The sequence below is a fragment of the Tursiops truncatus genome, chromosome 10 (assembly GCF_011762595.2).
Source record: "Tursiops truncatus isolate mTurTru1 chromosome 10, mTurTru1.mat.Y, whole genome shotgun sequence".
Lineage (NCBI taxonomy): Eukaryota > Metazoa > Chordata > Mammalia > Artiodactyla > Delphinidae > Tursiops > Tursiops truncatus.
The window spans coordinates 55,407,816-55,421,075 of NC_047043.1; the positions used below are offsets into that span (position 1 = coordinate 55,407,816).

Below are 13,260 nucleotides of genomic sequence, written 5' to 3' on the forward strand. Positions count from 1 at the left end.
ACTGTAGTTCCTACTGAAAAGGCAAGATAAATGTGTTTTTTTAAGGACCAATTTTCAGAGTAAAAAGTTAGTTTAATAATCACTGCCAGTGATTTTTTTTTTTCCTTTTTCCCATTGAGTAATGCTTTCATTTTTTGGAGTATCACTATATAGACTCAAGGATTTTTATATATCCTCTGTCTTTCTCAGCTATAGTCTATTCTTTTGATGCTCAGGTTATCCAAAATTTTGTCAGTGGGAGTCCCTTCAAGCTTTCTGTTGTGTCCTTTTGAAATGAATCCATCAATCTTTGATAACTTCCTTGATTTTTAGTTCAGGATAAAGGTTCACATTTATATTGCTTTTCTTAGAATCAGTGAATATTCTAAGGAGCCCTGATCCTTTTTATGGGGAGTGGTATTTAGAAAGTATAACTTGGATTCTTGGGATGCTCATTGCTGCTACTTTGTCATTGTTTCTAGTTGAAAGAGCTTGGAAATATATTGTAGCATATTAAAAATAAGTCATAATTTGACAGTTCAAGTTTAATATTACAGACGTTTAAAACTTTAAAATTATATTTGAATCTCTACTCTTACACAGAAAATCTTGTTTCCCCCATATTAACATAATTAATTACATACTTTATCCTGCACTATTATATTTACAATTATTTCTGCTTTAGTCCTTAGAATAAAGTGTAAGTATTGCTGATTGCAAACAGTGGACCCTTGGTATGTATAGATTGAAGATTTTGTTATGGTTACTGAAATTCCCATGCCATGTAGTAAATTAGACATTTTCTTATGGCATGGATTTGAATGATGTGGCAAGATGGAGAGGACAAGTGAGTGATGGAGCTGCCTGACTTTCCCATCACTGTGCGACTTGTTTGCATATATATTTTATGTGGAAGCATGATCTTCCATTTTGGATTGTAGGGTTACACAAAAGAGAATCCATGTTTATTTGCCATGTCAACACCATTACTCATTGAGCACCTTACTTACCCAGAGAGGCTTTAAAGGAAAGTCGTAGGCTTTAGAATTAAATTCCAGGTTTTCTACTTAGCAGTTGTGTCACTGGGCAAACTTTTTCAACTCTTTGAACCTATTTTCTTGTCTGTTAAATGGGGATGCCTTTCTGCATTTCAGGGTATTGGGGAGGAGTAAATGAGATGACTATGCAAAGCATCCCTCATTATGCTGACATGTAATAGGTGCACAAGAAATTTTAATCATTAATAATAATAATCCCTTGTTATTTGATGCTTTTCAGTGTAGCCAGAATCACCTTTTTGTTTCAATCCCATTAGTGACACACTGGAGAAACTGGATTACTTTGTTAAAGGCCCTGTTCATATGATGATTGGAAGCCTTGCTAACACCAACCACCTTTCAAGATGGTGGTCAAGCATGGTTCTTTCAGTATGGACAGATATGGGAATATTAGGTAATATTGTATCTTTCGTTTTTGATCACCTACAGCATAATTTTCTTTATATGTAATTTACAAAAATGTATAATACAAAGTTTTTAATGTTTTGCTAAAAGGTCCTCTGATGAACAGGAATAAGTTGTCTGCTTAATTCTGTTATCCATAGCTGTATGCCAGCCCACCCTTTCTGCTACTCCTAAGCAGAATGCCTTAAAAAAAATTTTTTTTTTTAAAGAATCCCCGTTCCTCTCTCAGTGAGTATATGTCCTGATCACAGAAAGGGCAGGATATGTAGCGGAGTGGGATGTCTTTTCAGTGTACTTCTCTGTTCCTCCTGGTCTTAAGTTTCCTGGGATGGTGCCCAATTTTTCTAGCATAGCACTCAGCAGATTTCCTGGTTGATAATTTTCAAATATATTCCAGGCATTAATTCTTTTTATAATTACTTATAATTTTATGAGTCAACTTAATCTTATATCTAAATGTTTACTTTTAAAATATTAAAAATTTTACATCTTTTTTAAGAAAATGTAATCTTTTGTAGTTATAAAGTAAATACATATTCAAACTGAAGAGATACATTAAGTAATATTTAGAAAACAAAAGATAGAACTAAGCACAACTTAAAAAAATTTTTTTTAAATAGGAGGAAACTGTCAAGATAGCTCAATTAAAAAGCCTTTCATCAAATGCTTATTGATTACCAATACACTGGTGAATCAAACCATCAGTTCCTTGCTATTATGGGGCTTATAGCTAATAAGTAAAAGTTATAATTAAGTAATTATAAGGGTGTAGAGTGCCATGAAGAAGTATCAGGTATCATGGGAATAAGTACCAGGAGAACCTAACTTTATTGAGGGAGAATGGCTGTGGCAAGATAGACAGAGACTGCCTTTAGGAGGTGACGTTCTTCAGGAGACCTGAAGAATAGGTAATAATTAGCCAGGTGAAATGGGAGGTGGAGGTGGTATCGGGAAGAATGGGAGAAGGAATCCAGAGATAGAGGGAACACTGTACTGAGAGTGACTGGAGGCAGGATAGAGCAGTGTGGTGTGTCCTGGGAACTGATGGGGGATCATAGCTGGAGCAGAGAGAGTGAGAGGAGGGGACCATTGAGAAGCAGGGGCTCCGTTTGAATAATTTAAAAATGTAAATAGCCAGAGTTAATAGAAGTATGTTTAGGCTACATTCTTCTATATTCGCTTCCTCAGCCAAAATATTTAAATCAAAAGCATATTTTTGATGTAGCAACATTGTACTGATATAGAATTTAATAAGCTCATTAAATGTAAAATGAATTGCAACTGGCAGTCTTAAGCCCATCGACCAAATGGACAACATGGTCAAAATAAGTTTAAGTGTGTCAATATTATAATTATTTTGTAATGCTCCCTTATGACTATAATATTCTTATCTTTTGTTAATTAAATAATTAGAACTCTGATTTTGAGTGTTGGAATTTATTAGTATAGAAAGTTAATCTTTAGAAATTAGAATCACTTTCTATCTAAATAGCTGTTTCTACCATTTATTAGCACCAAATTGCAATATAAGATTTTTAGAAATCAAAGTAATTAAGAAAGCTTCTGAAGATTTTGCTGGAGCCTGCGACCGAGTGGGAGTGGAGTGGAGCGGCTGTTGTTGCCGACTCTTTCCTCCTCCCCACGGTCCAGCCAGCTGGTTGATTAGGCCATCGGCCCTCAAGCTGAGACTTGTCTCTTATTTAGTTCTGGGGAGTGCCTGGCCGACATGAGTGATGTAGAGGAGAACAACTTCGAGGGCAGAGAGTCTCACTCTCAGTCAAAATCTCCAGCGGGAACTCCTGCTCATGTAAAATTTGAGAGCAGGTCAGGATCTCGTAGTCCATCAAGAGTTTCCAAACACTTTGAATCCCATCTCAATCAAGATCAAAATCCAGGTCGAGGTCAAGGAGGCATTCTCATAGACGTTACACTTGATCCAGATCCCATTCTCACTCTCATAGGAGACGACCTCGAAGTAGGTCCTATACACCAGAATACCAGCGTCGAAGGAGCCAAAGTCATTCTCCAGTGTTTAACCGGAGAAGACATACAGGCAGCAGGGCAAATCCAGATCCCAACACTTGTCTAGGAGTGTTTGGCCTCAGTTTGTACACAACAGAGAGAGATCTTCTCGATATGGACCATTGAGTGGTGTCAATGTGGTTTATGACCAGCGAACTAGACGATCACGAGGGTTTGCTTTTGTTTATTTCGAGAGAATAGATGACTCAAAGGAGGCTATGGAAAGGGCAAATGGAATGGAACTGGACAGTAGAAGAATTCGTGTAGATTATTCTGTCACCAAGAGAGCTCACACACCTACACCAGACATATACATGGGCAGACCAAATCATAGTGGTGGAGGTGGAGGAGGTGGCAGACGTCGAGATCCTAACCGTGATAGAGGATATGATCGTGGGTACGGCAGATATGAAGACTGTGATTACGAGTACAGAAGAAGATCACCTTCTCCGTACTATAGTCAATACAGATCACGATCAAGATCTCGTTCCTATTGATAAACAGAGTAGTTGCAGTTGAGGACATCTTTTTCTCTTTCTCTTTTTTTGTTTAATTCTGGATTTCCCCAAGCTTCTGATCCTTCCTACTCCTTAAAAAGAACCCTTAAAAAAATCTTTGGTTTATTTAGCTTCTACACTTTGTCCATTGTATTGCTGTTTTCTACCCCTTTTATTATATTCTTAAAGATGTAATTGTTGTCATTTTGGGTAGTTGAACATCTTGAGTAAAAAAGGAAACCCCAGTGTTATGCTTTTGTAAATGATTTTTTGTTTGTTTTTTGCTTTTACAGAAAATTAACTCCTGCCTAATCAAATGAGGAAAGAAATGGTCTTTTTAAAGCTTCTTTTGTGTTAGATATTGTATTAGCTGCATTTACTACAGACTCCTTTTTAAACTTTCTTTTGGGGAAGTTAGTAACATATAAAGTAGTTCAGTCATGTCAGGTTTGTCTGGGGTGGCATGGAGCAATCAAATAGTTGAGTGTAGAAAGTTTGAAGCTATAGAAGAAAACACTTGGTCATTTCTTTTGAAGAATGGAATTTTTGAACCCTAAAAATTATGTCGTTTTTTAGAGATAAAAACCTTGTGGACTCCTACAAAACATGTTGTATTTAAAATACATTTGTTAAAACTTCAAAATGGTAAGTGTGATTTTTGTGTTGAAATTATTGAAGTTTAATCAGTGCAGGACAAGCCTTATTATTTAGAGCAGTTGTATGCTTTGCTGTTAGAAATTTTGGTATTGGGAAAATGGTTTAAGCAGGCTATTGTATAGAGTCCTTAGAAATAGTGAGGGGAAAGGTAGTCTCCTTTCAAATAAAAGTTAATTTCTTTGGGGAAAAAAAAATAAGAAAGCTTCTAAAAGGAAAAGATGAAGGGACTTCCCTGGTGCCACAGTGGTTAAGAACCCACCTGCCAATGCAGGGGACACAGGTTTAAGCCCTGGTCCGGGAAGATCCCACATCCTGCGGAGCAACTAAGCCCGTGTGCCACAGCTATGGAGCCTATGCTCTAGAACCCGCGAGCCCCAAGTACTGAGGCTGCGTGCCACAACTACTGAAGCCGGTGTGCCTACAGCCCATGTTCTGCAACAAGAGAAGCCACCGCAATGGGAAGCCCGCGCACCACAATGAAGAGTAGCCCCCACTCGCCACAACTAGAGAAAGCCCACGTGCAGCAATGAAGACCCAACACAGCCAAAAATAAATAAATAAATAAATTTATATGAAAAACGTCATTCCTAACAAATATTTAAAAAAAGGAAGGGGGGCTTCCCTGGTGGCGCAGTGGTTAAAAATCTGCCTGCCAACGCAGGGGACAGTGGTTCGAGCCCTGGTTGGGAAAGATCCCACATGCCTTGGAGCAACTAAGCCTGTGCACCACAACTACTGAAGTCTGCGCTCCTATAGCCCGTGCTCTGCAACAAGAGAAGCTGCTGCAATGAGAAGCCCGCGCACTGCAACGAAGAGTAGACTCTGCTCGCCACAACTAGAGAAAGCCCATGCGCAGCAACGAAGACCCGACGCAGCCAAAAATAAATAAATAAAATAAATTTATGAAAAGAAAAAGTTAAGTCTTAAAAAAAAAAAAATGAAGTACCTGTAGGACTGAAAGGGACGAACTATAGAAATGCAGAAATCTAATTTAATTCACTGTTAGGGAATTATTTTGTGGTTTAAGGATGCTTTGTCATCTTCTAATAGATAAAAGGCATGGGACTTCCTTGACCCTGAGCAGGACCCAGGTAAAAAATACCTGTTATTAAGAGTGACCAGGGCTTCCCTGGTGGCGCAGTGGTTGAGAGTCCGCCTGCTGAGGCAGGGGACACGGGTTCGTGCCCCGGTCCTGGAAGATCCCACATGCCACAGAGTGGCTGGGCCCGTGAGCCATGGCTGCTGAGCCTGCGCGTCCGGAGCCTGTGCTCCGCAACGGGAGAGGCCACAACAGTGAGAGAGGCCCGCGTACCGCAAAAAAAAAAAAAAAAAAAAAGTGACCAGCTTTGGATGGTCAAGCAATAATGGAGGGTGTTCCTGTTAATCTGAAATGGAATACTCAGACTAAGCAAATTGTGGTCCCTTTGAAAACTTACATGGCTTAGGAAGACACAAGCAACACCCAGTGGCTAAAGATTGGTTAAAACTTCTTGGTAAAAATACCTAACTAAAATGAGTGAGTTAATTTTGGACTCAAGAGTGTTTTTTCATAAAAATAAACTGTGCAAATGAACATGTTGACTGAGTAATTTGATTGAGCTACAATTATCAGATTTAACAAGGGTCATTAACCAGCAGCTGCTTCACCACTTTTTCAATTTTTTTTAATATTTAGTAATGATTTTCTTGGACAGTTAAAGTTTTGCATTGCTTTTTTTTTTTTGCGGTACGTGGGCCTCTCACTGCTGCAGCCCCTCCCGTTGCTGAGCACAGGCTCCGGACGCGCAGGCTCAGCGGCCATGGCTCACGGGCCCAGCCGCGGGGCATGTGGGAGCTTCCCGGACCCGGGCACGAACCCGTGTCCCCTGCATCGGCAGGCAGACTCTCAACCACTGCGCCACCGTGGAAGCCCTGCATTGCTTTTTAAATGTTCTGTGCTATAGACTATGAAGGGAGACATGAAATGGTTTGGGGGAATAGATAATCTACCTACACTGTAATTTTTTGCTTTGTTATGAAATTTGTACCAAACCCCTCTTGTTTTCCATTATTTAATTTACTTGCTTTTACTCTAAGAAATTCTTGGGTTTCAGTGGACAGTGTTCATCAAGTAGCCTAGGTTGTTAAAATGCAACTTCTTGGGCCCTACCTCAGATCTCTTGAATGACAGTCTATAAGGTCTGGGAATCTGCATTTTTAACTAGTTTGCCAAGTAATTTCATGCATTAAAGTTCAAGAACAGATTATCCCTGTAGACTATTTCTTCTAGATTGTGCCTAAGGACATAATATTGTATATGCTGATATAGCCTTCCCTCATTATTCCTTCTTTTCATTAGATATTAATTTGAATCACCCAGTGATAAATCTGCAGTTTTCTTTTGCTTAGAATATTTTACTTTCATCTTTCTCTGAGTTGATATAAAGAATTCTATGTACTTTTGATGTTTGAGGAGGGAGGATTATAGGCGCCATCATCATGTTAGACGCTGCAAGATGCTGAGGAAATCATATGGAAAAGAAGTGGGGACCTTCCGGGACCAGTATTTGTCAGTTAAGGAGGAAGGTCTTAGTGGCATGATCATCCCTCCACCTATAAAAATCATATTGTTGGGAGGGAGACTAAAACTGAAAAGACAAGTTATCCCAGGGAAGAGGGGGCTTCTTATCCAGCCTTGTTTGGTATATCTGTTCTGGACATTGTCCGGGGGTGTGCACTGCTTTAATTTCCCTGTTGATCATTGGATGATGTGAAATCAATTAAAATTTTCTAAGACTTTGAAAAGGAGTTCCTGCTTCAAACTCTTTAAAAATACAGATCTAATAACTTTGGTGTGCCCTAGGGTCTTTGTTACTCCATTTCTTTGATCTTCCAGATTAGAAGTTCCCTGAAAGTCAGCAGTCACATGTTTCTTGACATATTCTGTGGCACCTAGTTCTAGATCGCCTATATGACTAAATTGTTGAATGAATAAATTGTGTTTTTAATTCCTAGTAGGGGTTTCTCCCTTTGCGTTCCTTGTTTTAGATATTCTTTATATTACAAACATTTAACTCAGCTGGGATTTATACATATGTCTTCTTACTGAGCAGTTCTTGTATGGCCTGGATTTCTCAGAAGAATGAAATACATGCCTGTTGGTATAGTCACTTTGCTTTTTGGGAGTTGATGTGTGATTGGTTAAACTAAACAGAACAAAACTTCTTCCTTAGGCCCCCTCTTTGTGAATCAGTCTTGTGAATCCCAGCAATAAAGAGGGGAAAGTGTTAGAAAAAGTTACCTAGAATCTGAAGCCTCCCTGGTTCTTTGTCTACAGAGAGTAAACTGCCTGTCTCCTGCTGGAGGTGGGGTGTGGTCGTGGCCTGGCTTCCAGGATAGGGAGGAGGGATCTGGGAATCTTATTCTGCCTTATATGAACTTTAACCAGTTTTCCTGTGTTCAGCCCTTTCCTTCAGTCCCCCCTTACTTTCCCTTATGTGGTCTTTGGTGTTTGTATTCTGAGCCTTTCTGGAGCTCTAGGGTAGGGAATCTACTTTTTCCTAATTGATATACCTCCTGTGCAGGCACTGAAGTTACAGATTTTTCCACTCTGCATAATCAGTTACTTTTTTCTGCTTTCTCTCTTCTAGAAAATTAGTGCTATATCTCTTCTGTTATCTTCTTTCTTTCTTTCTTTTTTATTCTGGGTTTATGCCCTTGTTCTCAAGCTTATCAAGTTAGTGGATTTCAAATGGGAGCTAAAGTAAACATGTGTTCAATTCTCTAATGTTTTCGAGGATTCCATCTAGACCACTTCTTTCCATCTATTTGGAAGTACATTTTTTTCTTTTTAAGTGTGTGCAATAAAAAGCATCCACCAGGACATGTTTTCAACAGAAGCATTTGCCAAGAAATGGGCATCCAGTCTTTTCAGTGCAGTTTATGTTATGTTTCAGATTTCTTGGCACAGTTTTTAATATTGGAGATTGTTTTGCTTTGGTTCTGTGATCTTTATGGGCCATTGTACTGCCAGAAATCTTACCGATCTCTAGCAAACTTTTTTTTAATAATCATCAGTTATGGTAGACAGCATTCTGTGACTTTAATTACTATATGGGTGTCATTTCCCTCCCTCTCTCTGATTTTTAGGAGGAGCATTATTTCCCATCCTGGGAAGAATGGGATTGATAATACATCTGGGCTGTTATTTTAAAAGAACTGCCATTTTTATTCTTTTCATATTTTTCTTTGCCTTACCTGTTTTATTTCTACTACTTATTAACCTGAAACATAATTTTAACCCTTAAATTAGTTTGCATACACATGCGATATTTACTTTCCAAGTTTTCTTCTGTAATTTGACCTGCGTTTCAACTGTGTTTTATATCTTTATTTATACAATGTTGCATACTCTAATCTGATGTTAGAGGCCTAGATTGGTTTGTTATATCTTATACTAAAGTGTTATTGATGGGTATGGTTTACCTAGGGATTCTTTAGAGGTGATTAAAAATCATCTATTACCAGCCAGGAGATGGAAGCAACCTAAGTGTCCATCATCGGATGAATGGATAAAGAAGATGTGGCACATATATACAATGGAATATTACTCAGCCATAAAAAGAAACGAAATTGAGTTATTTGTAGTGAGGTGGATGGACCTAGAGTCTGTCATACAGAGTGAAGTAAGTCAGAAAGAGAAAGACAAATACCATATGCTAACACATATATATGGACTCTAAGGGAAAAAAAATGTCATGAAGAACCTAGGGGTAAGATGGGAATAAAGACACAGACCTACTAGAGAATGGACTTGAGGATATGGGGAGGGGGAAGGGTAAGCTGTGACAAAGTGAGAGAGTGGCATGGACATATATCCACTACCAAACGTAAAATAGATAGCTAGTGGGAAGCAGCCGCATAGCACAGGGAGATCAGCTCGGTGCTTTGTGACCACCTAGAGGGGTGGGATAGGGAGGGTGGGAGGGAGGGAGATGCAAGAGGGAAGAGATATGGGAACATGTGTATATGTATAACTGATTCACTTTGTTTTAAAGCAGAAACTAACACACCATTGTAAAGCAATTATACTCCAATAAAGATGTTAAAAAAAATAAAATGAAAAAATATATATACAGAAAAGGGAAAAAAAATCCTCTATTACCTTTTTCAGATTCTCATTAGAAGTCTAAAAAAGATGCTGGTGTAACACTACTATTTGGATATTAGCAGGCTGCTTTCTGTTTTAGAGTGGAATCGAGAATAAATTATTACTTTAAACTTCTGTATATTCTTATATTTACTATTTTTTCCTTTCTTTCCTGCACAGCTAAGTTTATGAAAAGGTTTACATGTGTTTTGATTTAAAAATGGTTCTGAATTATATTGAATGAGTTAAAAAAATCATGGAAAACTGTGTTTTCTCTTTTCAGGTTCTGTTCTGGATATTATTAAGCACATTGTGGCAAAGGGGGAACATAAAAGTGGAGTCCTAGATGAAGCTACCATTGCTACAATACTCAGAGAAGTGCTGGAGGGGTTGGAATACTTGCATAAAAATGGACAGATTCACAGGTATGTAGAAGACAACAGTCTTTTCTTTTGGATAAGTGCAGTGATAGTTGTGCTGTATCATTTCGTGGAGGCTATTCCCCATTCTTTTTCACAGTTAATCATAATCTCTGAGTGTTAGCAGGGTTTTTTGTATTACTAGTTCCAGTACGTAGTGGTTACATAGCTAGTAAGCATTTAAAAGTAACAAGTACTTTAGTCAAATTGGAAACTCCAGAAACAGGAGAAATTTCTAATTTCCTATGGGAGTCAATCATTGCAATCACTGATAACATTTTGGAATATTCTTTTCCAGTTTCTTTTATATGCTAACAGATATTTAAAACAAAACTGTATGTATAATTTTGTCTGTTTCTTTTTTGTTTCCTTTATGTTATATCTTGACTATTTTCTCAAATTATTAAAAGCTTTTATAAAATCACTTTTTAAAATTAAAAATTATTATTATTTTTTTTAAATAAAATGACATTTGAAAACCTGTGTAACATTTTATGGTTCAAGTATTTCTGGCTAATTATATCTATTCAGTCCCTGCGTACAGATAACAATTGTTACCTGTAGAAATGGTGGTAGATTCTGTGTTAGTACAAATTTGTTTAGTCCCTGGATTTGGTTTTCCTTCATTTGAAGATATATTTATTTCCCCATCATTTCTGAAGGATAGTTTTCCCTGGGTATAACAATTTGTAGTTGACAGTTCTTTTCTTTCAGCACCTGAAAGATGCTGTGGTACTTAATTGGGGCCTTCATGGTTTCAGATGAGAAATCTGTCATGTGAATTGGTGTTCTTAGGCAATATGTTGCTTTTCTCTGGCTACTTTCAAGGATGTTTCTTCGTGGGACTTCCCTGGAGGTCCAGTGGTTAAGACTCTGCACTCTCAATGTAGAGGACACAGGTTCAATCCCTGGTTGGGGAACTAAGATCTCATATGTCACATGGCGTAGCCAAAAAAAAAAAAAGATTGTTTCTTTTTTTTTTTTTAGAAAAACGATTGATTTATTTATTTATTTTGGCTGCACTGGGTCTTAGTTGCCGCATGCAGAATGTTTTTAGTTATGGCATGCAGACCCTTAGTTGCGGTATGTGGACTTCTTAGTTGTGGCGTGCAAACTCCTAGTTGCAGCATGCATGCGGGATCTAGTTCCCAGACCAGGGATCGAACCCGGGCCCTCTGCATTGGGAGCTCAGGGTCTCAGCCACTGGACCACCAGATAAGTCCCAAAGTTTGGTTTTGACAAGTTTAATTATGATATGTCTTAGTGTGGATTTCTTTACGTCTATCCTGTTTGGGGTTCCTAACCTTCTCAAATCTATAAGTTTTTGTCTTCACCAGTTTTGGGATGTTTTCAGCCATTATTTCTTTGAATACCTTTGCAAGCTATTTTCCCTCATCTTCTTCTGGGACTCTAATGATGGAAATGTTAGATCTTTTGTTATTGTACCATATTGTACCATAATCCCTGAGGTTCAGTTTTCAGCCTATTTTTACTCTGTTCAGATTGAGTAAATTTTCTTGATTTGTTTTCAGGTTTGCTGATTCTATCCTCTGTCCTCTCCATTCTACTCTGGAACCCATTCCTTGAGCTTTTTATTTCAGTTAGTGTAGGTTTTCAGTTATATAATTTTTATTTGGTTCTTTTTTATAGCTTTTTTTTTTTTTGCTGATATTTTCTGTTTTTCATTTGTTTTGAGATTTCCAAATTGTATGTTAGAAGCATTTTCATGATGGCTGCTTTAAAATTCTTGTCAAATAATTCCAAAACCTGATTCATCTTTGTCTTGACATCATTTTTTTTTTTTTTTTTTTTTTTTGCGGTACGCGGGCCTCTCACTGTTGTGGCCTCTCCCATTGCGGAGCAACAGTCTCCGGACGTGCAGGCTCAGCGGCCATGGCTCACGGGCGCAGCCGCTCCGCGGCATGTGGAATCTTCCTGGATTGGGGCACGAACCCGTGTCCCCTGCATCGGCAGGTGGACTCGCAACCACTGCACCACCAGGGAAGCCCATGTTGACATCATTTAGTTGTCTTTTCTTTTTGAAGTTTTTCCTGGTTCTTGGTATGTTGAATGATTTTTTTTTTAAATTTTATCATGGATGTTTTGGATGTTACGTTAGGAGACTCTTGATCCTATTAAAATAATAATATAGTGATATAATATATTTTAGCAGGCAATTGCCCTGATTTTTTAGAGCCCTTGCAGTGTTGTTCTGGTTTGTTTTGTTCCTGTGGCACTGCTGGGGCTCTCTTCTCGATCCCTGCTGATGCCACCCATTGGAGTAGAGTGCCCTTCCCCAGGCCTGGTGCTGCTAGGTGGAAGGTGGGAGATAGTGGCTGTGCCTGTGGGTCTGTGAGCACTTCTTGGGCTCACCTTGTGGGCCAGGCCACCTGGCCGCAATTGGGCTCCCACTCATTCTGTGGTATTGCCTATGGACATGAAAGGCACTTTTGCTACTGAGTGGGGAGTTGGGAGACACTGGGTCTGGGTCATCCTTTGCCACTGTGCAGCAGTCCCCAAACTTTTTAGCACCAGGGACTGGTTTCATGGAAGACAATTTTTCCACACACTAGGGTGGGGTTGGGGGAATGGTTTAGAACAGGCCACGGCCCAGTAACGGTCTGCGACCCTGGGGAATGGGGACCCCTGGTGTAGAGGACCAAGAGGTGCCAGACCTGGGTCACTTTCTGCTGCTGGGTGGAAGAATGGGAGATACTGGCTGGGCCTATCGGTGGTGCTGGTGTAGGCAGCATGGGCCTACCTGCTGCACTAGATGTGGATTGGGCAATGGAGTTTCCTGTCTGGTCTTCATTGGCACCTCTGGTTCTGGCCTAGTCGGTCAGCCTTCCATTCCAGCTATGTAGTCGGGGATGGAGTCCCTGCTAGGTCTGAGCTGTGCTGCCCCTTTCCTGATCCTTTGGCCACAGAGAGCAGGCTTAGAACTACTTCTTTTTTTTTTTCTTGGTCTATGCCTATTGACAGTTCTGGGTTGCAAGACTATAATACCCAGTCCAGGATATATGAGATTGAAAGGAAACTCAGGGAAGTGTTGCAGTGCTATGTGAAAGTGGACTTGGATTAGTTGTAGATGTGTA

General features: G+C 39.2%; 1 protein-coding gene and 1 pseudogene across 2 annotated transcripts in view; both read left to right on the forward strand.

Moving 5' to 3' along the window:
* Positions 1–13,260, forward strand: part of OXSR1 (oxidative stress responsive kinase 1) — a 101,135-nt gene that overhangs the window by 30,582 nt on the left and 57,293 nt on the right. For both annotated transcript variants that reach the window (XM_019946870.2, XM_019946871.3), the window contains exon 4: positions 10,030–10,171. In XM_019946870.2, the coding sequence (XP_019802429.1) occupies positions 10,030–10,171 (142 nt within the window). The remainder of the gene's footprint in view (positions 1–10,029; positions 10,172–13,260) is intronic.
* Positions 1,439–9,586, forward strand: LOC109552021 (transformer-2 protein homolog alpha pseudogene; annotated as a pseudogene).